Source organism: Podarcis gaigeae (genome assembly GCF_964106915.1).
Source record: "Podarcis gaigeae genome assembly, chromosome: 13".
Taxonomy (NCBI): Eukaryota; Metazoa; Chordata; class Lepidosauria; order Squamata; family Lacertidae; genus Podarcis; species Podarcis gaigeae.
In genome coordinates this window covers 24,168,172-24,195,535 of record NC_139689.1, presented here as the reverse complement: position 1 = coordinate 24,195,535, position 27,364 = coordinate 24,168,172, and the positions used below count along the sequence as shown (strand labels likewise).

Below are 27,364 nucleotides of genomic sequence, written 5' to 3'. Positions count from 1 at the left end.
ATTATTATTATTATTATGGTAGCTCGGGTTAAGAACTTAATTCATTCTGGAGGTCCATTCTTAACTGGAAACTGTTCTTAACCTGAGGTACCACTTTAGCTAATGGGGCCTCCCGCTGCTGCTGCGCCGCCACCACGCGATTTCTGTTCTCATCCTGAAGCAAAGTTCTTAACCCGAGGTACTGTTTCTGGGTTAGTGGAGTCTGTAACCTGAAGCTTCTGTAACCTGAAGTGTCTGTAACCCGAGGTACCACTGTAGTAGTATTATTATTATTATTATTATTATTATTATTATTATTATTATTATTAAAATATGTATACCACCCTTCACCCAAAGACCACAACATAAAAATATAAAATAAGAACAAAAAATACATAATAAAACAAAAATTATTTAGCCCCCCCATCACATTTAAAAGGTCATAGAATGTAAACTTAGGGGTTGCATAGCTAGAATGGATTTTATCATATTAAAAGTAGCAACAGTCACAAACATCCTGTTTGGCTTTGCAGCCACCTGCAGCTGACTGAGCTGCTAGAGCCTTTGCTTGCTGCTGCATTGGTGCTTTATGGTAACAGTTTTCACTTACCGATTGCAGCTGTTGTATAAGGGATTACTATTATTACAGGAATGTAATGGAAATCAATAAGATTTTGGAACACAGGAACAAAGTAAATAATCAAACCATCAATTTTAGCATACGGGGGCCACCTAAATTATATAATTTGGTGGTATTTGAATGATTTGTATTAGGAATTGCATTATAATTCATCATTGTTATAATGAGGCTATTATGGGATTATTGTAATTGAAAACTAATAAAAAATATTAACCAAAAAAAGTAGTTTTCACATAAGGATGAATGTTTCTTTATAATGAACGATACTATTGTTTATTTTATTTTCCTGTAATCTTTGATATCAACTTGGAAAGAAATTAATAAAATGTGTTAAAATGATACAACATAACACAAGCTCCCTCAGGTACCCGGTTCCCAAGCCATAGAAGGGCTTTTCAAGCTGAGTACTTAGAATTGTGCTTGGAAACAAATTAAGTCTGTGTAATTCTTGAAGGGGAAATTTCATGTGCAGATTTCTTTCTGTCTCTCACACACACCCTTACTGACAAACTGCACCAGTGGAAGTTTTCTGCCCCATGTGCAACTTTAAGCAGAAGTGAATCCAGTTCTCCTTTGCTTCTTACAATCTTATACACACCCTTTTCAGATTTCTTGAAATCCACCTGCTTCTTCTCCACTTCCAGAGAGATGGATATGGGGATTGCTGTGGTTAAGATAGCTTGTCTTCCTGCTGAGTAGGCAGCTGGGCTGGCCCTACTGAGTAGCTGTGGGTGGAGTGTGGAGGACAATACCTAACAGGTCAGGTTCACCTCTTTGGCAGCTTCCCTGGTACCTGGGATGCCAAGAGGCTGCTCCTTTTCTCTCTCCTGTGTACCAATCCTGTCAAAGGGGCACGTGGCCTCAGCATCCCAGCCCAGCACACTTTTTTCTGCTCTCCCTTCTCTGGTTGGTATCAGAAGTAGATGATCCAGGGCAGCTGCTCCTGGACCATGCGGAGTCTTTGCTGCTCCCAGCTTCTGCTGCTGCTTCTGCTGCTGAGAGGTGAGTGGTGGCCCAGGAGGGATGTGTTTGTACATGTCACAGGTGGGAAGACTCCTTGGTCTTTTGCCTGAAGAAGATAGCCTGCTTGCCTAGACCTTCAGTTCCTGCCTTTGGAAGGAAAAAGCTTGGGTTCTATGGGAGGGGGATGTGTGTGTGTTAGATAGAGTCTAATGGTGAGGTGGAGTGATTGGGGAGCAAGGATGTTTTAAGAGGACAATGGGTCACAAGAAGGGACCTAGGAGATTGGACTCCTGGGTTCTGTCTGAAGATGGGGTTAGGTGAGGATTCCCCCACCCCCCAGTGGGTTAGACCAGGGCAGCCTGGGAGCTGAAAAGTCTAAATTATATTCTCTGTTCTAAGTATTATTATTGTTGTTGTTGTTATCATTAATATTATTAATTCTTTTACTTGCCTTTCACTATACAGTCCCAGGGAAGGTGGAAGCAATTTAAAATTCATTACAAAAAACAGTTTAAAACACATTATCCTTTTGGGGCTACTGTGCCTTTTTATCTACTACCCAGCTGGCAAAAGTTCAACAGGTGTAGCTTTTCTTCAGGTAAGGAAGCACCATGACACACAGAAGATTTCATCTGTATGATTTCTGTCTGCCATGTAGTTTGCAAACCAGGAGCCCAGCCAGAATACAGGGAGCAATCCTAAATCTGGGAGGTGTGTGTGTGTGCGCACACACACAAATGGGTGTACCCTAGAGTTTGGAATCAGGACTTTCTCCCTCATAGCTATTAAATGCGCAACATTTTGGATTTTCCTTCTATCATATGATATTCTGGTAACAAACATTCAGCTGGACAGAAACAGTTTGTACCTCTGCAGGTCCTGGGGGAGTTTTGGGTTACCTTTCTGCTCGCATTTCTGTAATGGAATGCTGCGGAGATTGAAGTTGCTGGTTATCACACCTTAGAAACAGATCCATTGCAGTGCTGAACAAGAAATCTCATTTAGGCACTTCTCTGTAGCTTTTATTAGCCTGGACATGCTATGCTCCACACACAGCAACAATTTCTCCACTGGCCAGGTTTGGCATTCCCATGTGCTCATTATAGAAATGTGCTTGGTGAGTCAACGCAAAGCCTGACTGTTTGAGCACTCTGTCTTCTTAAGCCCATAGTCTCTTTCTTTGCTCTTCTGACTGCATATTTTCTTCTTCTTTTTACAGGTGCTGAAAACACTGCAGCTCAAAAAGGTGAGAAAAGACACCTGGAAAATAATAGTCAGACCTAATAATAGGATGGTAACTGGCTTGGGTTGAGAGGGGATAGAAAAGTTAAGGGGCACGTAGCAAGTGATGTACAACTTAAAACTGTCACACGGTTTATCACTATTGAACTTTGGCTCTAGTTCCTTTGCCTTCTTCTGTTTTCCCTCTGTTGAATTATATATTGTAAGCTCCTTGGGGCAAGGACTTGCCTTTCTGTAGTCTGTAAAACATCATGTGTACGGATCTCTTTATTTCGACACACAGACACACTTCATTTAAGCTGTTGGGGCAGGTTACAGAAGAACAAATTATAAACAAAACATAGCATATAAGCATATTTAATATAATGTTTCATTCAGTGCTTCCCCCCTAGAAAAATAGGTGCTGGTACTCACTATGAAGTTGTTACAGTAAGTGCCACATGTTTTAACAAAAAAAGAGAGGTGCCAGTACTGCATACCCTTGAGTACCCCCTAAAAGCACTGGTTTTATTCTTCTTTCCCCCTCACCTCCTTCCCTGCTTTGTGTAATGACTCATGCCTGATGAAGAGTTCTGGAAAACTTTATCTAGTATCAACAGGGATATTCCTAACTACCTGAGTCTCCTCCTTAATTCCCCCCCCCTCTCTCTACTTTTTAAAAGGGAAGATTATGGTGGGTACAGTCAATGGCAACTAGCATACCAGCTCTACCAGTGAGCATAGTTGCATGTGCTTCATTCTGCAGAACAATGGGAAGGAAACACATGCATAAGAAGACAGGTTGAAACTCTGCTCTGGGTTCCTCACCACCCACATACAATTGGTTTTCCTCCATGGAGGCCTCTCTCTCTCTCTCTCTCTCTCTCTCTCTCTCTCACACACACACACACACACACACACACACCTACCCACCCATAAACAGAAGGGGAATCAGGAGGGGCTGTGTGTGGATGTTGTGTAGCTTATGGGTTCATTAAGTGAACATGCCTGAGAGCACATAATGCCTATTGGAAGAAGTACAATATGTTTTCCCCATGAGCTCCTAATGACCTGTATTTTCCTATGAAATCCCCTTATTTACATATCTGACACTCTGTGTGACCTAATATTTACCACACACCTCCATCAAACGATTCAATCTACACCTATACGCCCACGTACCTTCCACATTTCTCTCTCTCTTTTCCCCCGCAACAGCCATTATTTTGTTTTGTGTTTTGCATAATTTGCTTGCATTAATTACTTGCAGTCAGAAACCACCCTGCCCTTTAGACTTTGGACAGGTGCCAACATGTGTAAAAATTTAAGACATGAAAGACTTGTACCAAACAACCAGACAAAATTGCCTTATTAAAACACCTTCCGTAAGATGCTTGGGCTCTGTTTACAGTGAGTCCCCAGCAGAAGAGGATTCCAAACAATCAGACAAAATTGCCTTATTAAAACATCTTCTGGAGGATGCTTGGGCTCTGGTTATGGTTATGGTGAGTCCCCAGCGGAAGAGAATTCCACAAGCTATGGAACAGTGACTAAAAACATCTGCCTACATTACTATGTGGTGCCTACCTGGTGCAGAGAGGCAACGTTTAAAAATGTTTTTGTGTGCATCATTTATTCTGTCTCCAATCCATCCATCTGTCCATCACGCATACACATGGGATGCGGGTGGCACTGTGGTCTAAACCACTGAGCCTCTTGGGCTTGCCAATAAGAAGGTTAATGGTTTGAATCCTTGTAATGGGGTGAGCTCCCATTGCTCTGTCCCAGCTCCTGCTAACCTAGCAGTTCAAAAGCATGCCAGTGCAAGTAGATAAATAGGTACGGCTCTGACAGGAAGGTAAATGGCTTTTCTATGTGCTCTGGTTTCCGTCACAGTCTTCTGTTGTGCCAGAAGCAGTTTAGTCATGCTGGCCACATGACCCGGAAAGCTGTCTGCGGACAAATGCTGGCTCCCTCAGCCTGAAGCAAGATAAGAGCTGCACCCCATAGTCGCCTTTGACTGGACTTAACCATCCTGGGGTCCTTTCCCTTTACCTCATAGTCACACTTCTACATTTTCCATCTGTATATAAAATTCTTCCTGTTCATTAATTTCCCCATTCTTTCCCATGCACACACATTCATTTTCCTCTCTGTTTGTCTAGCTTTCTCTCTCCCTCTTCCTTGCACTCTTCCTCCAGCTGTTCCTCTTTCCGCTCATCCAATATCTACCTAATTACAGATATCACTACTCATATCTAATTGAAGATATTACTACTCATATCTGCCTAATTGTTGTGCTATATACACATTATGATTGATTTGGCTTTGCCAACAGTGTTTCATTATCTGGAGTGAAAAAGAATTGCAGGTCTGCAAAGTTATATTGAATAAATTTTGGAAAAAATATATATGTGAAAAATGCATTCTATCTTATCATTCTCTCATCAATGGCACCGGTGCAGTTAGCTAATTTTTAGACTGTGGACTTAAAGGTCTTATGCAGGGGCCCTTCTTTAGATAGTAACGTGTATGACCTCAGTTACATGAAAAAGTGGTAAGCCAGCCCCACTGTGATCAGAGACCTCACCTGCTTAGGGGTGGGGCTGAGCTTCTGCAACAAAGTCCAGGGACATAGTGAAGTGGGACTGGGCTGCTTGCCCAGACGTCCTGCCCTGATGCCATCACTGATTGGGGATTAAGAATTCTGTGCCAATTGGCAATGCCCCCCTTTAATTTGGTTGGTTTGCAGTTGCCCAGAAACATTTGATCTTGTTGTGTGTATGTGTGAGTAGGGGTTTAATGCATCGAACAACAGAAGAAGCCTTGCTGCAGACCTACCCTTTTAAAATTTAAAGGCACCATCAGGGAGCCCCATTTGCAAAGAATCAACCTGGAGCTCACTTAAAATTGTGAATGGCTCTTTGGTAGCAGCATCCTTACCTGTCCCACACCCAAGGTAAAGTCTGACAGCAGTTGTGGGGCAGGTGGGTGTTTGTGGGGAATGACCTGATGGGCCAAAGGCGGACCTGTGCTATTCCCATGTCCTGGAGGTTCCCCAACACTGCTTGAAAGATGACAATAATATTTCAAGGCAACATTGTGTGGCTTGCATGTGATATGGAGTGGCAGTGAACACACTTACCTGGCAGGGTTCATTAACCATACCTCTGCTCTTCCATCTGCTTTTCTGCAGCCTGTGGCCGACCCATAGTACACTCCCCTCGGATCGTTGGGGGGCAGAAGGCTGAGGAAGGTGAATGGCCATGGCAGGTCAGCATACGAGAAAACAGGCTACATGTGTGTGGTGGAAGCCTCATCTCACCCCAGTGGGTGGTGACAGCTGCTCATTGTTTTGAAGGGTGAGTAGAAAATGTCTTTTGTCTTCTACGAAGGGATGGGGGAGCAATTTGATTCAGCCTGCGTTTAAAGTGACCCCAATGCAGTACTAGGTGGAGGGAGAGACAGAATCGGGGTCAGGGTCAGTGGCCCAACCGCATGTTGCCAAATACCAAAATGGCATAATAATTTGTAAACTGGGATTTCCAAACTGAAACCAGTAGGACGTGCTTTCTTATGTCCCATTGATTTGAATGGATTTACTCTAGGCAAGACCAAAGCTGGATCCAACCTGCAATCTTTTGTAAACCAGACATATGGTTTCTGATAAGAAACAGTTTCTGGGATTGGTTATGAGGAACTCTTTTAATCAGTGCTCAGTAAAAAAAGAATTGAGGTGCCAGTAGTCGTATCTTGAAAAAAATGCTGTTTTCTATGGGCAGCAAAAAAGAGGTGGCCGTGCAACACTGATGTTAATTACTGAGTCAGTAAACAGCATCAAGTGCAAATTGTTGTTATATAGTACGTCAACAAAGTACAGAGTTATCTCTACTATGCTGCCAAACCGGATCAACTTTTCCTTGATTGTTTGGTGTTTAAATGGTTTTTAGGCTTATGCTTTATATGTTGTGGTGTAGTGGTTCAAGCAGCTGCTGAGCCAAGCAGTCTAAATATCAATTTAGCTAAGAACTTGATGGACAAGCTAGTGATTCCCTCAGCCTTGGCCTCTTGTCTACCTCAAAGGGTTGTTTTAAGCATTACTAGGAGAATATATGTGAAGCGCTTTTATAAAACATTTTATAAATGCTAAGTACTCTTCAAATACTTCAAAAACGTGCACTCATTTAATACACCTTTGACCAGTGGCGTAGCGTGGGTTGTCAGCACCCGGGGCAAGGCATGTAATTTGCACCCCCTAACCCGTGGATTTGCGCCCCCTAACCCTAACCCCCAGATGTTGCGCCCGGTGCGGCCGGCCCCCCCTGCACCCCCCACGCTATGCCACTGCCTTTGACTACTGAATTACCATACTCATAAGGACCATATATCATAAGGATCCACCTTATTTTTGTGATTGTAAGTTGTTTCAAACTGTGTATAATATTGTGTTTTAATGTTGTGACCTACCCTGTGACCATAGGGTGCAGGGTGGGCAATATATAAACAAACAAACAAGCAATTGTTCCATTTTCACATTTATTTGCAAGTAAATCCCACTGAAATAATTGGGACTTAGTTCTGAGTCAACTTGACTGGGATCAAGCAGGCATAAATGTTTTCCAGCATATAAAGTGTTTTACTATTATTATTAATCCATCCTAGCCTTGCAACCACATGTGAAATGGATAAGGCTGAACAGTAGTATCTTTCCAAAGGCTTAACTAAGTAACCTCTTAACTGAGGAAGGCATCAAGCTCAGGCCTTCTCCCTGCAGATGGCACTGATTTTTCTTGACTCCCACCACAGGTCGCTGAATCCATTTCGGTACCGAATTCACCTGGGAGAATATGAGCTCCCCAAACCAGCACACACCATGGTCCCAGTTTCTGTCAGCCAGATCATAGTGCACCCGTATTATGCTGGAGATGGGCTCAGCGCTGACATTGCACTGGTACGGCTGGAGGAGCCGGTGAATTTCTCTCGGACCATTTTGCCCATCTGCCTGCCCAATGCTTCAGACCCTGATTTGTTCCCTGTGGGGATGTCCTGCTGGGTCACTGGCTGGGGTGACCTCTACCCAGAAGGTAAGCATGAATCTTCTCATTCCGGGGTGTATATATAGGAGATGGTGTTGCTTCGGGGGTTGGCTGGTGGTGGAGGATTATGGGATGGAACAGAGCGGGGAGTGCAGGATGTGTTAGGAACTAGTTTTGAAATAGGAAACTGGATGAACAAAATGTAATAGTCTCAATTGTTAAATCATAACCAAGAAGGTGGAACTAGGGGCCAGGACACCTATTCCTTTTGGCCATTGGATATTGACAAATGGCTTTTTGTAAGGGGGAGGGACGATTTCACATATAGGGAATCTCAGGTACAGGTGACAAATGTTGTCCTCCAGGGTCAGATATACACTCATGGTTTTTAATGTTAAGGAAGGGTTAAGGAATTGTTTTGATAATGTAGATGGACACATGACATCCTACTTTTTACGTTCATAATGCATTATTGCCTCGTCTTTTTTTATTGCTTACTCTTTAATCGTTTTATGCTGCTATATCAGAGGGTGGAGCAGAGCAACCAGCAGCATGGAAAGAAACAGCGTTTTAGAAAATGGTGTGACTTGGTATGACTTACATTTGACCCCGCAAGAAGGGAATAAATATTTTAATTAACAAGGATGCCCTGTGATGTTGTAGAACAACAAATCTAATATCGTTCTAATAGGGGGAAATAACATTAAACAGGCCAGTGTAGATCCAGCCCAGGTATCTCTGTCTGGCTCTCAGGACCCTCCCCAGCCACATGCCCTCTGGAGCCACAGCCTTCATCTGCCCTGCATTGCACCTTCCTTGAGTGTTATTGCCTGGCTGGAATATGTTCTCAGACTTTGTTAATGCTTATTCCTTGCCTGAGTGGATGATAAAAGTGAGATGCTGGACATATACTCAACAGCACTTCCTGATTAGCTATGTTGCTGACCTCCTTCCTTGCCTGGTTCAGAGCACAGCTCTGCCACCTTTGGATACAATCCAAGTGAGACATCAGTTCCCCAAGGAGTTCTTAAATGATTCTGTACATATAAGAGTTTGACCAGAAGGACTCCCTGAACCCCAAGGTGGGGAATCTTGTTCCCCACAAGGGCCACATTCCCTTTGAGGCCACCTCTAAGATGGTGAGTGGGAACATATGCAAAAGTGGGCAGAGGGTGCAATGCTGAATTTTCCCTTTGTACGGCAGGCTAGTTTCTTCAAACTGTCCCATCCCTTTTTCTCCTACCAGCTCCCTTCCTCACTCGGATCCTGCAGGAGCTGGAGGTGCCAATCCTAGATGTTGACAAGTGTGATCAAATGTACCACAATGACTCCAGTTCTGACACTGACACTGTGCCAAAGGGCTACAAGCTGATCTATGATGACATGATCTGCGCTGGGTACCCAGAAGGAAAGAAGGACTCCTGCCAGGTAAGATTTGTGGAACAGGCAATGGATCAAGGGCAGAAGATCCCATATTTGTGTATTTTGATGGTGGGGTGGGTGGGTTTGTGTGTAAAAGAATGCTGTTAATATGTGTTATGTTTGCTCTCAGATCACCCCTCATTAAGCCAGTCCTTATTTTTTTAAAGAATTGAGACCTCATCCTTTAGCCAAGTAGTAGGACAGTCCCTGCTCTCAGGATTAGAATCCAAAAGACATAACACACAAGGAAGAAGGGATGAGGAGGGTCGAGGGGAACTCTATCAGATCTGGGAAGAGAGCAGGAAGACAATGTTAAGGCCAGGAGGACAGGGCTGCTCAGTTCCTCTTTCAGATAGGCAACTTGATGGCAGTTGGAATACTCTTATTTCTGGCCAGGCTGACATTGCATTTCTTTTTTCTTTTAAATCCCATTTATTACATGTGTAACCAATCCCTTCTTCCAGAAAGTTCATGCAGGCCTTGCCCCCTTTGTCAGTTTCATCTGCACAAGACACCTGTCAGTCCAGGGGAGGGAGGAGAAGGAGGTGACTTGCCCAGGGTCAGCCAGGTAGCTGCAATATTGAGCAGACCTTTGAACTTGAGTTGCCCTAGATAAATTCCAGCACACTAGCTCCACTGCAACACATTGGCTTTTATGCTTCAAATGACACCATTATTAATAATTTCCACCCCTCCTTTTCATTTTTTAGGATTAGTATGCACTCACCCATCTTTGTTGTGGTAGGTTTTCATTAGTAAGCTGCAAGACAGGCTGGAGCTGCTCCCCTTACAGTAATTAAGAAGCAGTAGGTTTTCTGTGCTGCCCTTGCAGGCCCAAGCAATATAGTAAAGTATGGAGGGGACAAGTAGCCAACAGCCAAAAGCCAGATGTTGAGATAAATGAATGCCACAACTTTTTATTGGTTACAGAGAAATAAGTTTGGCATAAACATGAGATAAGGATCTGTTAACTGCGCAGCTCAAGTGCTGGTCAATGTGCCATCCATTTGACAGTGAGCGGTTGCCCTCAGGTGCTGTGGAGGATGATATCCTGTCACTAATGTTGAAGTAAGATTCAACTGCAAGTCCAGTTGGTTTCTGTACATGGAATGGGAACAAGGTGTCGTCTTGTCCTTCACCTCAGGTTAAAAATGTAGTTAGAATTGTAGATGACCTCAAGGGTCATCAAGTTCCACCTCCTGCAATGCAGAAATCTCAACTGAAGCATCCATGACAGATGCCCATCCAATCTCTACTTAGAAACCTCCAAGGAAGGAGTCCACAACCTCCCAGAGGGAGACCGTTCCACTGTCAAACAGCTCTTACTGTCAGAAAGTTCTTTTCCTGATGTCTAATAGGAATCTCCTTTCTTGTAACTTGAAGCCATTGGTTTGAGTCCCATCCTCCAGAACAGGAGAAAACAAGCTTGCTCCCTCTTCTATATGGCAGCCCTTTAGATATTTGAAAATGGCTATCATATCTCCTCTCGGTCTCCTCTTCCCCAGGCTAAACATACTCAGCTCCTTCAACTGTTCCTCATAAGGATCCTCATATGTGCAGCCCTGACTTAACATATTTGAATGCTCGATTTTCTTCACTTGAGTGTCCCCATTTCCTAATGACTTTCACCTTCCAGGGTGACTCTGGGGGGCCTCTGTCCTGCAAGCTGAACGACACTTGGTTCCTGGCTGGAGTGGTGAGCTTTGGGTTGGGTTGTTCGCAGCCCAACCGTCCTGGAGTCCACACCCGGGTCACCTCCTACATGGACTGGATTCAACGCACCATGGAAAAGAACACCCCCTCCAGTGGTGGTGCCCGTCTCTCAAGTGCCAACCCTGCTCTCCTCTTGACTCTCCTTCTCCTGGGCCCTTTTGCCCTACTGAGGCATTGCTGTTCCGCTACCAGCTGGAGGTGCAATTAAAAATGGAGGTTCCACACGGCACTTAATATCATATTATATTCTCCCACTTAAACATTGCATTGCCTGGGCCCAAAGGCAAGCCCGTAAGGATGCTCACTCACCCCCATTCATTACCTGTTCTTAAGAGGACACACTTAAAATTGCAGCATGGTATTGCTTTATCTAAATAATTAAAACCATCTGCCCCACTCTTCTCCCATGCAAAACCCGCTCTTTGAACGATAGTTCAGAACAAATGGCAATTTGGGTTAAACCCGAATTGCTGTTTGCTCCAATTAAGTACTAAAGAGTGGCTTTACCCGGGTGGAAACAGTGGGACAAAAGGAAGTATTGATAAGCTCTGAGATGGGAAACATGTAAAAGCTACACAACACCTATTTTAACATAATTTTACTCAATGCTCTTTTTCTAGAAAAAGAGGTGCTGGAACTCACCATGAACACCTCCCTTGTTCTCTAATAATGGCGCCCACCTGAGAGGTGCCAAAACTGAGTTCTGTCTGGGGAAAAAAGAGCCTCGATTAAAACTGCTGGGAGAGTTCTACAGATCTAGACTGAAGGGCTGGATATAAATTTTATATTAAAATAAATCTACTCAATTTTCCCCTTGCCACTATAGTCATGAAAATAGGAAAAAAGGGAAGGATTTGCACCCTAAAATAAGCTTTGGGGCAGCACAAATGAACACGAAGCTTTGGTGTCTGTTTGTATGGGAATACATTATGTATTATTATTATTATTATTATTATTATTAGTAGTAGTAGTAGTCAATGATGATGATAATAGTAAGTGATACATTTCCACACAACAGACACCCCAGCATTGTGATTAACCCTATGCTTCTTCTCCAGCTCCTCCAGTGATGTCCCTTATGTAAATCCATGCAGGCATAGCTATGAATAAGAAGCAGGGAGATTTGAGCCCTTAAATGAGCTTTGAGCCACTAAACAAGTTCGCAAATTTGTAAGAGGACTGGAAAATACACTCGCCTACATGGGACCTGCAATGAAGCCAAAAAGGAATGAGGAGTGATGGAGCAGGGCTGACTCTTCACTTCTTGTTACACAACAGCAGCTGTGCCTGAGTCTATAAAAGGGCTCCTGAAAGTGTCCAATTCCTTTTAGAAAAAATGTATGTTTATTAATTGTTGAGAATGCAACTGTAAAAAGCCAATGAGATGTACAAATAAAAGCCAATGATGATTATAACAGCAAGTGATATGTTTCCACACAATAGACACCCCAGCATTGTGGTTAACCCTATGCTGCTTCTCCAGCTCCCTCAATGATGTCCCTTATGCCAATTCATTCAGGCATAGCTATGAATGAATAAGAAGCGGGGAGATTTGAGCCCTGTTTATCCAGAAGGACCTGAAATGCAATGGGGGAGAGTGTGCAAGGCAGCATTCTGCCCCAAACAGGTTCAGGATGCAACAGAACAAGGCAAGTTAGACTGTCTATGGCATTAGTGTCTCACATCAAATATAACTAATCTGCACAAAGGACTCTGTGAACAAAATGCAGACGGTGCTGTATGTACTTTTGGAACCCAAGGAAATATTTAATAAAAACAATTAAACACAAAACAAGGCAGTTTAGGAATCTGGAGGGAATGAGGATACAGCCGGGTTCAGTTTTTGCTCAAGCGAGAAATAAAGGTGGTAGGTTTGAGAATGCAAAAGAGAGGAACTCAGCCAGGACCTTATCTTATGAAAGGATGTCCTTACTTGCAAGATAAGCTCCTTTCTCTTCTCTACGCTCTACAGTCATTTTAATTAATTCGGAGGAGACTCAGGGAATTCCACAATGCAGCCCGGTGCTCTCAGGAAGATCAGCTGATGATAGGAGAATGGCTTCTTAATCAGATAAACTGGTTTACAGTGCCCCCTTGTGCTCAAAATGATTTTGGCACATTTTGAAAAGTTGTTACTCTAGGACTTGCCCACACTTGCGTTACTTCAGTATCCAAGAGGTTTTCCGCCTGTCCCATGCTTTCATTTCTTCCACCATTGAGTGAGAAAAAGTGTTAGGGCTTAGCCACACTTACCTTTTGCTCCACTCCACAGATGGGGGCCGCCTTTTCCCCCCTCTGCGAGGCCCACTGAGGCGCTTTGGTGCATTCCTTTGAGATCACCAGGGTGCCTTCTTCTCAAAGGGATGCACCTGTGTGAAGGCCCCCTCATCAGATCTCCCCTTGGAGATCTGATGAGGGGCAATGGATTTTGCTGGGTTGCAGTATTAAAGCTTTCTGCCCCCACCCATTGTATGTGTAAATAAATCCACACCTTCATTGATTTATTCAATTATTGCATCTACAGTTGTACCTTGGAAGTCGAACCAAATCTGTTCCGGAAGCTCCGGCAGCCAATCGGAAGCTGCGGAAGCCCTGTTGGATGTTCAGCTTCCAAAAGAACGTTTGAAAACCGGAACACTCACTTCCGAGTTTCACTCATTCGGGAGCTGATTTGTTCGGGAGCCAAGGCGTTTGACTTCCAAGGTATATCTTATTTATACCTATTGGGGCAAGGAAACCTGTGGCCCTGCAGATGCTGCTGTATTGAAAAAGTAAAAGAAGGCGGCTATAACTGAGAAGCTAAGATGAGTTGAAAATGTTGTAAAATTGCATTTAAGAGTTTCTGCACACCTCCTGGGTGTGAAAACTCCAAAGATAATGAAGGGCTCATGACCAAAACGATTATATAACAAGTATCTGCCAGTTTTAGACAGACCGCAAGATATTCAGCTGATTTCTCAGCCGATCTCCATGCCTACTTTGAACTGCCATTTACTGTTAAAGATCCTTTGGAGGGCAGCCTGCACCTCCCTGTTCCTCAGAGTGTAGATGAGAGGGTTGCAAAGGGGAATGATGACCGTGTAGAAAAGAGAGAGGAACTTGTCAATCTTCACAGAGTCAGGGGTTTTGGGGAGGAAGTACACAAGTGTTGCAGAGCCATAGAAGAGACAGACCACTGTTACGTGAGATGAACAGGTGGAAAAGGCCTTCTGGCGTCCTGTGGCTGATGGCATACGCAGTATAGCCCTGGTGATGTACACATAGGAAGCCAGGATGACTACAAATGGTCCCACAACAAAGACCACATCCTCAATATAGCTCGTCAACTCATTGGCATAGAGATCTGCACATGCCAGACTGAGTACTGGTGGGATGTCGCAGAAGAAGTGGTCCATCTCATTAGAACCGCAGAAAGGCAGGGAGAAGATGAGTCCAATTTGCACCAGTTGCATTGGGAGACTGAGGGCAAATGAGCCAATCACCAGCCCCACCCGGACTTTATGGCTCATGATTGTCATGTAGCGGAGAGGCAGGCAAATGGCAAGATAGCGGTCATAGGCCATGGCCGCCAGTAGGAAGCACTCGGTCCCACCCAGAAAAAGCAGGAAAAACATCTGTGAGGCACAGGCTGGAATGGAAATGGAGCGCTGCCCAGTGGCCAGACTGGCCATCATCTTGGGAAGAGTGACAGAGGTGTAACACAACTCTAGCCCTGATAAGCTTCTCAGAAAAAAGTACATTGGAGTTTGAAGGGCAGGGTCCCATGTTGTCACTGCCATGATCAGACCATTGCCTAGTAGGATAGTCAGATAGACAGTCAGGAAGGTGAAGAAGAGGAGGGCAGGGTACTTATGGTATCCCAGCAAGACAAACTCAGTCACAGTGCTCTGGTTCCCCCAGTGTCTGTCCAGGTCAGCATCCATCTACAGAAGAACAGAGGCAAGATATGTATGCTGGGATGCTGCCGTATCCTGAAATGAGATGAAGATCTCACTCTGTCTAGGCTGTCTGTCATGCAAACACAGACCAACACATATGCTTGCCTAGAGTATGCCACTAGCTGAAACTGACATGCCCTGGTGTCCTTCCGAGTCTCTCTTTACCCTGATGTGTCAAAATCCAATATAAAATGGCTTTAGGATGGCCTGAGCCTTACCACTTGGATGCAAACCCTATCCTAAAAGATACCAACAACTTATAGCTGCTACCACTTACTGAATTAATAGAGCAGTAGGATCTTAATATTTTTGATGTTACAGGAAGTAACTGAGACCTCACTCTGCCCAATCTGTCTTTCATTTTTGAGGTGGTAAGAATATAGGAGGTTCAACCTTCCATAAACTCCAGTGTCCGCAATTTAATGGCCGGGTGAAACTTCTGGCTTCAGGATGTTTTCCAGTAGCAAGTGCTTGTATTTTAGAAAGAAGAAGAAGAAAGGCACATCTACTCACACCTGTGCCCTTCTTTGCTGACAGCTCAATTTAAATGAAAGAATTATGTCAGGGATGGGATGGAAAGAAACCACTCTCACATGATTAATTACTTCAACTGATCTCAATTCCTCCCATTCCAATGCACTTGGTTTTCTCCCATAAGAATGAACGATTCACAGGACAGTTGCATTTCTCACTGGCAAAGATGACCTCTAGGTTCAGTGACCTGGATCTAGCTCTAGGTCTTCTTAATTTGGGATGACTGATGATAGATTGTGGGAAGAATCCTAAGATGGGGTGACTATAATTCTAACAAGAAAGGGGGTGAGTGATGCTCATACCAAATGTTTCAGCTGGCAATGCAACACAACCAGCCCTTTAAAAAACTATCCTGTTTTTTCTTTATTGAAATCAGGAATGGGAACCCTGTTGCTAGAGATGGGTAAAACTGTCAAATTCTTTTCTCACAGTTTCATTTTCCCAATCTAAAGTTCAGTTCTTATCTATCTATCATCTATCTATCATCTATCTATCATCTATCTATCTATCTCTATCTATCTATCTATCTATCTATCTATCTATCTATCTATCTATCTATCATCTATCTATCTATCTATCTATCTATCTATCATCTATCTATCTATCTATCTATCTATCATCTATCTATCTATCATCTATCTATCTATCTATCATCTATCATCATCTATCATCATCTATCTATCATCTATCTATCATCTATCTATCTATCTATCTATCTATCTATCTATCTATCTATCTATCTAATCTATCATCTATCTCTATCTATCTATATCTATCTATCTATCTATCTATCTATCTATCTATCTATCTATCATCTATCTATCTATCTATCATCTATCTATCTATCTATCTATCTATCTATCTATCTATCTATCTATATCTATCTATCTATCTATATCTATCATCTATCATCTATCTATCTATCATCTATCTATCTATCATCTATCTCTATCTATCTATCTATCATCTATCTATCTATCATCTATATCTATCTATCATCTATCTATCTATCTATCTATCTATCTATCTATCTATCTATCATCTATCTATCTATCTATCATCTATCTATTTATCATCTATCTATCTATCATCTATCTATCTATCATCTATCTATCTATCTATCTATCTATCTATCTATCTATCTATCATCTATCTATCTATCATCTATCTCTATCATATCTCTCTCTCTCTCTCTCTCTCTCTCTCTCTCTCTCTCTCTCTCTCTCATCTATCTATCTATCTATCTATCTATCTATCTATCTATCTATCATCTATCTATCTATCATCATTTATCTATCAATCAATCTATATCTATCATCTATCTATCTATCTATCTATCTATCTATCATCTATCTATCTATCATCTATCATCTATCATCTATCATCTATCATCTATCTATCTATCTATCTATCTATCTATCTATCATCTATCTATCATCTATCTATCTATCTATCATCTATCTATCTATCATCTATCTATCATCTATCTATCAATCAATCATCTATCTATCTATCTATCTATCTATCTATCTATCTAATCTATCTATCTCATGAAAACTCATCAGCATTTTAAGGGGAATTTTCACCAAACATGCACATTTTGTATTCAATTTGCCTGATATACACTTCTTCAAAGCTATTAGGTGTAATGGAATACAATTTTGTATGCTGGTTTCACTAATACAGTATATGGATTATTATGTACACTTTACCCCAGTATATAGATTTTTGTACATATTACTTTGGTAGAGGACCACCTTGCAAAATTTGGAAAAGTGTGAATTTTGAAGGATAACTGTTTTGGCTCATGCATTGTTTGAGAAAGTGAGAATCATGTAGGTTTGCCCATAAATACAAACTGAATTGAATTCTGTCTCCCACCTCCGGCACCCACATCCCTTCCTGTGGCCCTTCAGATTTTGTTGGGCATCACATCAGCCCCAGCCAGCATGGCCAATGGTCAGAAATGTTGAGAACTGGTGTCCAGCAAGATACGGAGAGCCACAGGTTCCCCATCCCTAGGATAATGCCACAAGACAGGATTTCTCTGATAACATACAGAGTTGGTTCACCCAGTGAAAGTAATTGACAGTAGGTACGTAAAGACAAGAGGCAGCTCTTCTTCACTCAAAATTAACTGATCTTGCTGGCAAAGTTTTAACTGATGAAATTGAGTGACAGGCTGAAGTTGCCAGAATGCCTTGAATCCCACCCACAAAACAGTGAAAATGTCCTAAATTCCCAAACTCCCTACAAGTAATCACTTCACCTTACCTCCTCACAATGCAAGGACAATTCGGATCCTGAAGAGCTGAATACATTCAAAAGTGATCATATGTCAATGAGCAACATATATTGTTTCAGGTAATCATCTGTCAGTGCTGTGGCTGCTTCACCTTTCCTGCAAAGCTCTCCCCCGCATTTCAACATGTAAGTCCACTAAAATTCAGTTCCACCATCTACTATCCTAGGCTACAGTTTCTATTTCCACATCCATTATTCTTACCAACCTGATTTGGGTTATCTTCCCTAGAGGTCTGTTCCCTAACTAACCCTACTGAATTGGCACAGGGAAGGAAGAACATTTACCTGCTTTGCAGCTGAGTTGCCACTGTGCTGAGCACTGGGTTAGTTTCTCTTGCAAGAACCAGGGCAGGAAGCCTTTACCTGTGTCCTTGCCTATCAACCACACTTTCCCAAGGTATATATAGAGTTGCCATTCATGTGCAGGATGGAAGAGGAAGGTGGCTGTGGGAAGTCCCATAGGAGCAAATGTGCTAATCATGCTAAACATTGGAAATGCAGTTTGTGTTGAGAACATGTAGGGACGTAAAAATCCTAGGTCTTTGGTCCCATGGTCCACAGGCTGCCTCTGTTGTTATGGAGAGTGGATGTCCCACCCAGGCCTCAAACGTGATGTTAAGATATTGGAAATGTGAATATCCCCAGAGGATTCCAGGTATGGTGGAGGTAGGGATCAGGGAGAAATTCATTTGAATGTGCCCAGTTCACACTTCCTGAACCAATACATGAACTGCAGCACTGCTACCCTTCAAAATTCGCACTTCTCTGAATTTTGCCATACAGTTCTCCATCAACAACAAAATATTCAAAAGTGCATTTTAGGGGAATGTGTGCATATATAGTGCATATAATATAGTGCATATAATTGTTAGCACTTTACTCCTCCGTTGCTGGATATGTGATGGTTACATCACATGTCTGTGTTTACTTTCCAGGCTTGGAAAGTGTGAGAACAGAAGTCAGTCTTATCTCTTCCTCTCTCTTGTACTTGGAGAAGAAAGGAGAGAATTGCCATGATTGCTTTGTCCTGTATATATTGCTTAATAAATACTTAGAATGCACACACCAAAGCTCCACTTTGTTACTGCTATACTCTGCTGAGTGAGCATGCACATAGTCTTCTGATATGTGTCACTGGTGTGTGCCGGGGCTGAAGATTTATGGACGTCCCAGGCTGCGCTGCATTAGGAAGATGCCCGGAGAGGTTTGTCTCATCCTGGGGGCTGCGTGTACCCCCCAGGCATGTTCTGACATTAATATGCATATATGGTGCATATAATCCACAAAAATGCAGATTAGAGGAAATTGCTTGAAATATGTGTGAATTAGACAAAGCGTCTTACAAAAATACATATATCAGAAATAAGCTGAAATATGTGTATGAATTTTCACTGGAATTTCTAAACAAAGAAATTGCCAACTGACGTTGAAATTGAACTTGATTGGAAAAAGAAGAAACTGAGAGGAACTGAAATTGACAGATTTATACATCCACAGTGTGTGTGAGCATTCTCAGCAAGCCCTTATTCTTCACCTTTGATATGGGACCCCACAACAGTTTTCTAAACATGTAGTAGGCTAGATAGTTGGGTTCACACACTTATATTGGGAAGGGAGTTGCCCAGTGCCCTCTACCTTTTCCAAAGCCCCGTCCCCAAATGTGCTATAGCCATATAGGGTAGTTATATCAGCATGATGTAGGGAGGAACCTCTAAACATCCTAGTGCAAATCCAAAATTAGTTTAATTAAAAAATCATTTATTCAGGGGAGCAGTGCAGAAGACAAAAGGAGGCAGGCATGTAGGTAAATAAGAGTTCCCTGAAACTTTAGTTATACGTTCTGGTTTTCTTATAAAGAACAACACCCTTTTTGGTTGTAATAATTGTTAGTCCTTCTCAGAGGAGACACAATGAAATTAATGGAAATGACCTGGGTCTACTGATCTCAAAGAGTCTACTCGTAGTAGGACTTAGTTGGATACACCCAGGGAGACTTACAGGATCCCCTAAAAGGCAATTTGAGTTTTGGGAGATAGGGGTTATTTTAAAGGTTTAAGAAATGGATGAAAGGTGATTACTCTCTGCCCACCTCAAAAGCTCTTTTCCTACACAACAGTTTCATGAGGGCAACCTTCACCTCCCTGTTCCTGAGAGTGTAGATGAGAGGATTGCAAAGTGGAATTATGACAGTGTAGAAAAGAGAGAGGAACTTGTCAACTTTCAGGGATTCCTCTGTCTGTGGGTGCAAGTACACAAGCATCCCTGAGCCATAGAAGAGACTGACCACAATCAGGTGGGATGAGCAAGTGGAGAAGGCCTTCTGGCGTCCTGTGCCTGATGGCATGCGCAGGATGGTTCTGGTGATGTGGGCATAGGAGCCCACTATGAGGGAAAAGGGGAGCACCACCATGAGGATGTTCTCTGCATACACAGCCAACTCGTTGGCATACAGGTTGGCACATGCCAGGCGAAATATGGGTGGGATGTCGCAGAAGAAGTGGTCAATCTCATTGGGCCCACAAAAAGGCAAGGAGAAGACAAACCCAATTTGCAACAAGTGCACCACAAGGCTGATGGCAAAGGAACTGACCACCATCCCCACCCGCACCTTATGGCTCATGATGGTCATGTAATGGAGAGGCTGGCAAATGGCAAGATAGCGGTCGTAGGCCATGGCCACTAGCAGGAGGCATTCTGTGGCACCCAGGAAGAGCATAAAGAACATTTGTGCAGCGCAGGCTATCAGTGAGATAGAGAGGTCCCCTAAGATAAGATTGGCCATCATTTTAGGAAGGGTGACTGAAGTGTAGCAGATCTCCAACCCTGAGAGGCTGCGCAAGAAGAAGTACATGGGGGTATGAAGTGCAGGGTCCAGCGTTGTCACCACCACAATAAGGCCATTGCCCAGTAATATGGCCAGGTAGATGGCCAGGAAGGCAGAAAAAAGGAGGACAGGGTTTCCTTGGTATCCCAGCAAGATGAATTCCTTCACTGTGCTTTGGTTCTTCCAGCATCTGGCCTGCTCAGCATCCATCTGCAGAGGCAAGTGAGACATTTGTGAGTTTCTGGATCTGGATCAGGAGGACAGTGGTGGGTGACAAAGGGTAAAAGTACCTGTCTCCTCCCACTAAGGATCATCTGTCCTTTGCAGTGACAATTTATTGAGGAGAGGAGAAATAATTCAACAACCAAGGGCAAAACAATCCATTTACCCAAGAGCAAATGGTAAAGTCGACCAGAGGCAGACTTTGGTCATCTTTCACAACATGGTGCCCTTTGCAAGGCCAAAATCTGGTGCCCCCAAATGGATCTTCTCAATTATGGATCTCCTCAATTTTGAGCCCTCTTAGTTCTGTGCCCTGTGTGTGTGTGTGTGTGTGGTGGGGAAACTGCCAAAATCACCCTAAATCTGACGCTGTAGGTGTGATTGAACCCAATGGAGCTTACTCCTGTGTAGACATGTATGATTGCACTGTGAGTGTGTGGCAGGGGGAATAGAAGAAATACAAAAAAGGGGGAGAGAAGAACAAAAACAGAGAGGAAGAGTGAAACAGAAAAAGAAGATGGATATATGTGATTGAAGAAAGATTAAAAGTAGCTCATGCAATTGTTGCGGATTAGGGTTCAAGGTGATCCAGAGAAGGGTGGTCAGGTGCAAAAGAGGACAGGGCTTCTGCATCTGCATGTTTGACACTTATTTATTAATGATTTCAAATTCTAACTCACCCTTCCTCCCCAAAGAGAGCCCAGGGTAACTCACAACAATAAAAATGTTGTGTAACAGAATTCAAAGCAGCACTATAATCTATGATCAGCTTCATAAAATTATTAGTCACAAGCCTGGATAATTTTTTTTTTACATGTTTCCTGAATGTAGGTTAAAAGGGGAAATGTCTGATTTCCCTGCGTTCTTTCAAACATCTTCTGAAAACTGTATTGTAGTGTATTCTTAGAAGACGGACTGGTTTGTTTCTTTTTAATCATGTTTAGCTGTATGGACTCCGTAGCCTAAAATTCCCTGCTTTCTTTCCATTAATAGCAAATATTCAAAATTCATGCACATGAAATATGCATTGATGCAATTGTGTGAATTTTAGTCTCCTGACTTAATGGCCCAGGCTTGTTGTGAGAATAAAATACAATAAAAATAAAATGAGAATGTCTGCAGAGGGAACTATGTACCTTAAAGCTTGCCTCCCCCAATAAATCTTGAGTTCTATGATCAGTGGAGGAGGCCCTTTGATTACTTAAAAATGTATCCCACCTTACTTTGTTGGGGGGTGGGCAGCTCCCCCTCATTCTTTTGGGTGCCTTGACAGACAGGCAATACATAAATACAGCAAATAAGTAAATTAATAAAATAAACGTTGCCAACCAAGTCTTGCCCTGAAAGCACTACTAAGGATGTTTGCATTTTAGTACAACAACAAACCTGTGAGGTAAACCCTACTTTGAGCAATAAGGACTGGTCCAAAGTCACCCAAGAAACTTTATGGATAGAAGGGAATTTCAACCCGTGTCCCTTTGCTACCAAATCAACACTGTAGTCCTTATATTACACTGGTTTCATGAATCTGCTTTTCCCTCCTGCATGAACAAGGAAATACTAGTTCTGTGGTACGAGGCTTTCCATTGCTCTGCAGGCTTCTGTCAGGCAGTCTGTGGTGTGCCCACATTAAAAATTCACATTGATTTTATTTTATTCTAATACTGTGTTTATTGGATTACAAAGAAAAGAGATAAATCGAACAACAAAAGTACAATTAAAGAGCACACAAAGCATCTAGCACAAAACATCACAAATGCTATAAGGGGCAGGAAAAAAAAATTAAATGGCCCACCAAGACCTTCAGCAATTTTCAAGTGGTGTGTGTGTGTGTGGGGGGGGAGAGTTTGGGAACCACAGAAATAGGACAAGCAAGAACAATGAAAAGTAGCTGAATTTTTTGGTGACAAGAGGCTGAAAGATAGAGAGCAAACAGACAGAGATAATATAGGTAAGTCAGATACCCAAGTGAACATTTCTACAGCTGAAAGATGTCCCTCCCCTAATTTATCGTTATGGAGAAATTATTATAGAATTATGGTACTCTTAAGCTATCTTAAGTGTTACCTTCTTTGCAGCTGCGTTTCTGCTGTCCACAGCTCTTGCCAGGCGGCTGTCTTTCCCTTGCCGGGGTCAGAGTAGGGGACTCTTAACACCCTTTAGCTTTAGCATGAGAAGCAGTGCTCTCCCAAATGCCTATTGCTGATGTGGGGAGTGTCAGAGAGCAGTTGGCTGCTAACTAACTTTGCCACCAAAGGTCGTTGTAAGCCAAGCCAAGATCAGCATCAACTGTAGCAGTGGTAGGATTCCAGTGGGAATTATATGCTCATTCCCTTGGGTAAACAGCAGAGATAGAAGTACATTTTAAATCAAGAACATCAGAAGAGCCCCACTGGATCAATCCTAAATTCCATCCAGCCCAGTCTAGCAGGATTTGAAGGCAATAATGGTTTCTCCCTCCAGCAGCTGGTTCACAGTGACTAGGTAAAGATAAGGTAAAGGTGACTATAGGGTTGTGGCGCTCATCTCATTTTCAGGTCTAGGGAGCCAGCGTTTGTCCGCAGACAGCTTTCCGGGTCATGTGGCCAGCAGGACTAAACCGCTTCTGGTGCAATGGAACACCGAGATGGAAACAAGAGTTTATGGAAACACCGTTTACCATCCCGCCACAGTGGTACCTATTTATCTGCTTGCACTAGCATGCTTTTGAACTGCTAGGTTGGCAGGAGCTGGGACAGAGCAACAGGAGCTCACCCCATGGCGGGGATTCAAACCGCCAACCTTCTGATCGGCAAGCCCAGGAGACTCAGTGGTTTGGACCATGCATAGGCAAACTCGGCCCTCCAGATGTTTTGAGGCTATAATTCCCATTATCCCTGACCACTGGTTCTGTTAGCTAGGGATAATGGGAGTTGTAGTCCCAAAACATATGGAGGGCCGAGTTCATCTATGCCTGGTTTAGATCACAGTGTTACAGTGTTATATCCATATATTCAATAGCCACTTAAACTATTACCATCCATGAACTGATATAACTGCTTGTTAAAGCCAGATAAGCTAATAGCCACCTCAAGATCATGTGGTAGGGAGTTCCATAGATACTTTATGCAATGTGTGAAGGAGTGCTTTCTTTTGTCTGCCTTGTACCTGCTGTTTGAGACAATTTCATTCTCAAGCAATTTCATTGCTTTCCCTAACAATCCCTCACAAGCAATTTGCCATTCTTGTCTGTCACGAAACCCTGAATTCATGTTTCAATTCACCATGCCCTCTTTCTTGGTAAGGTAAAGGTAAAGGTACCCCTGCCTGTACGGGCCAGTCTTGACAGACTCTGGGGTTGTGCGCCCATCTCACTTAAGAGGCCAGGGGCCAGCGCTGTCCGGAGACACTTCCGGGTCACGTGGCCAGCGTGACATTGCTGCTCTGGCGAGCCAGAACCGCACACGGAAACGCCGTTTACCTTCCCGCTGGTAAGCGGTCCCTATTTATCTACTTGCACCCGGAGGTGCTTTCGAACTGCTAGGTTGGCAGGCGCTGGGACTGAGCAGCGGGAGCGCACCCCGCCGCAGGGATTCGAACCGCCGACCTTTCGATCGGCAAGTCCTAGGCGCTGAGGCTTTAACCCACAGCGCCACCTGCGTCCTCTTTCTTGGTAAGTCACCACTAGTTCAGACCCATTGCTGAATGATCTGCCTCAAACGTGCATTATTTTATACTTATTTTGCCATTTAATTGTGCATTTGTTCAGTTTGCTGGGATGGTTTTGGATAGGGCTAGGTACCAGATTTGAGTGCAACTCAAACTGAATCAAGCCAATTTGGGGGGTTCTGGACTTTGGCCATGTTAGGTTGAGATGACCATCACCCCTGTTGGCCATGCTTCCTGAGGCTGATGGAAAATAGAGTTCAGCAGCATCAGAGGGCCACAAATTACCGTAGGTATCCCTGGTTTCCAGGATCATCAATATCCATAAGCTTGGCAACAATCACAGCTCCCCCCCCCACTAAGAGCAGGGCCCACTCTGAACCATGTCAGGCAGGTGCAGAGCTCAGGATACCCTAAAGCAGTGTTTCCCAACCTTGGGCCTCCAGCTGTTTTTGGACTACAACTCCCATCACCCCTAGCTAGCAAGACCAGTGGTCAGGGATGATGGGAATTGTAGTTCAAAAACAGCTGGAGGCCCAAGGTTGGGAACCACTGCCCTAAAGCCCCTTCTGCTTCCTCCCTAGGGGTGGGGAGGGACCAACAGTACCTCCGATTCACTAATAGACCACTGTAGAGCCAGCGTGGAGGAGGGCTGTGGAGAAGGAGGCAGATCTACTCTCCAAAGAGCACAGCACAGCTGTTGTTGCCATGGTGGCTGCTGTGGCAGCAGCAGGCAATGCATTCCTGGGAGGCCGGATCTGCTGCCCCTGTAGATCCTGCTGCTTGAGGCAGTCACCTTACCTTGCCTCATGGGTGGGCCAGCCCTGTGTGTGTGTTGCATTGTGCAACTGACATATGTGATTGTTCCTAGCTTTCTCTTTTCTGTGTGGGTGTTCTCTAGGTTTCCAGCAGTCTTCCAAAGACCTGTTAACCCTTATAAGCAATAAAGTGACCAATAACCCACCCCCAAGTTTTACAGTTCTGAAGGCAATTTTTTCATTTTTACAATAAAAAGTACACTGAATAATAAGGAAGCAGACATTACAAATTCGTATTTTTTAAATCATAGATTTCTTTATTTCAGTCTCCATTTCAGGACCAGACAGGCAATTACAAATCTCTTTTCAGTTCACCGAGGTCAAGGCTTATTACACACCTGCATTGTTCATTTCTTAAAACCAATATATAAAAAAAACCAAATGAAAGAAACTCTTAAAAAAATTAAATAAATATTTGTCCACGAATATATATATAAAATTGTTCTGCTGAAAATTCACAATACTACCACATCTAAATCTCATAATCTGTAGTAATTTATTCAAATTAACTTGCTTACAAAAATGCGAACTTTCAAAATATGAAAAAAATGAAAAAAATGGGTTTATCAGGATAAATTCACACTAACATGCTGATGAATTTTCACAAGGATTCCTTAAATGGGGTGGGGGGCAAATTGCTGCAGAAATTTAGGATAGGAAAAATGAGAACCTGACAGAACTGAAATCAACAGATGTATCAACCCCAATCTATGAACTTACCATTTGTCTCTCTCTCAGCTTCTACCCCTCCAACCCAATCTTTTATAAGGGGGAAATAATACTCAATTCCTTTGTAGGCTTGTTGTAGACTAATGCATATGAAATCCTTTGAACAAGTAAGGAAATGCCAAATATTAGTATGGGTGAGATTTTGATAGTGGATTCAGTGGATGCCTGTGCCAACCTATTTCCTTCCTAATAGCTTCCTAATGGCTGCCTTCACTTCCCTGTTCCTCAGGGTGTAAATAAGTGGGTTGCAGAGGGGAATGATGACTGTGTAGAGTAGGGAAAGCAACTTGTCCACTTTCACAGAGTCGGGTGTCTTGGGCCTCAGGTACACGACCGTTGCAGAGCCATAAAAGAGAATGACCACAGTAAGGTGGGATGAGCAAGTGGAGAAGGCCTTTTGGCGTCCTGTGGCTGATGGCAAGCGCAGGATGGTTCTGGTGATGTGTATATAGGAGGCCAAAATGAGGAAAAAGGGGATTATAACAAAGAGAAAGTTATTGGTATACACAGTCAACTCGCTGGCATACAGGTCAGCACATGCCAGGCTAAGTATCGGTGGGATGTCGCAGAAGAAGTGGTCAATGTCATTGGGCCCACAAAAAGGCAAGGAGAAGATGAACCCAATTTGCAACATCTGCACAGGGAGGCTGATGGCAAAGGAGCTGACCACCATCCCCACCCGCACCTTATGGCTCATGATGGTCATGTAGCGGAGAGGCAGGCAGATGGCAAGATAGCGGTCATAGGCCATGGCTGCCAGTAGGAAGCACTCGGTCCCACCCAGAAAAAGCAGGAAAAACATCTGTGAGGCACAGGCTAGTAGAGAGATGGAGAGGTTCCCTGAGATTAGATTGGCCATCATTTTAGGAAGGGTGACTGAGGTGTAGCACATCTCCAGTCCTGAGAGACTGCGCAGGAAGAAGTACATGGGGGTACGTAAGGCAGGGTCCAGTGTTGTAACCATCACAATAAGACCGTTGCCCAGTAATATTGCCATGTATATGGCTAGGAAGGCAATAAAGAGGACAGCAGGATATTCTTGGTATCCCAACAAGATGAACTCATTCACTGTGCTCTGGTTCTCCCAGTGCTTGGCCTGTCCAACATCCATCTGTGGAGAAACAGAGGTACAGGGATGAATCATGGAACAATAGATGCTGATTTGGCAGCCACAGGATAAGATGAATGTTTCTTTCCTCCAAATGTTGGTCTCAATAATAAACTAAATGTAATGAAAACTTCCTGCCTCCACCTAATATCATGCAGATCATAATTTATACATCTTTTCTAAATCAGGTTGTTAATATTTCCTTGATTTGGGACTTAAATTAAACAGCACTTTCTGCAAATGTGCTTTTTTGTCAGCATGTCATTGC

The 27,364-nt window shown here is 43.2% G+C and overlaps 4 protein-coding genes across 4 annotated transcripts; 1 reads left to right on the top strand and 3 right to left on the bottom strand.

Moving 5' to 3' along the window:
* Nucleotides 1–1,406: 1,406 nt before the first annotated feature.
* Nucleotides 1,407–12,389, top strand: LOC310830631 (serine protease 27-like). The gene is made up of 6 exons (XM_083710429.1): nt 1,407–1,621; nt 2,802–2,828; nt 6,000–6,165; nt 7,610–7,887; nt 9,086–9,267; nt 10,898–12,389. Exons 1-6 carry the CDS (start codon nt 1,543–1,545, stop codon nt 11,180–11,182), a joined length of 1,017 nt encoding a protein of 338 aa, XP_083566555.1. The 5' UTR covers nt 1,407–1,542; the 3' UTR covers nt 11,183–12,389.
* Nucleotides 12,390–13,931: 1,542 nt separating this feature from the next.
* On the bottom strand, nt 13,932–14,897 carry LOC310830795 (olfactory receptor 10AG1-like; the record flags this gene model as incomplete). Its single annotated transcript, XM_083710634.1, has 1 exon — nt 13,932–14,897. The coding sequence occupies one exon, from the start codon at nt 14,895–14,897 to the stop codon at nt 13,932–13,934; it is 966 nt and encodes a 321-aa protein (XP_083566760.1).
* Nucleotides 14,898–19,824: 4,927 nt separating this feature from the next.
* On the bottom strand, nt 19,825–20,784 carry LOC310830794 (olfactory receptor 10AG1-like; the record flags this gene model as incomplete). The annotated part of the gene is made up of 1 exon (XM_083710633.1): nt 19,825–20,784. One exon carries the CDS (start codon nt 20,782–20,784, stop codon nt 19,825–19,827), a length of 960 nt encoding a protein of 319 aa, XP_083566759.1.
* Nucleotides 20,785–26,163: 5,379 nt separating this feature from the next.
* Nucleotides 26,164–27,099, bottom strand: LOC310830596 (olfactory receptor 10A7-like; the record flags this gene model as incomplete). Its single annotated transcript, XM_083710377.1, has 1 exon — nt 26,164–27,099. The coding sequence occupies one exon, from the start codon at nt 27,097–27,099 to the stop codon at nt 26,164–26,166; it is 936 nt and encodes a 311-aa protein (XP_083566503.1).
* Between the last annotated feature and the right edge of the window lie 265 nt (nt 27,100–27,364).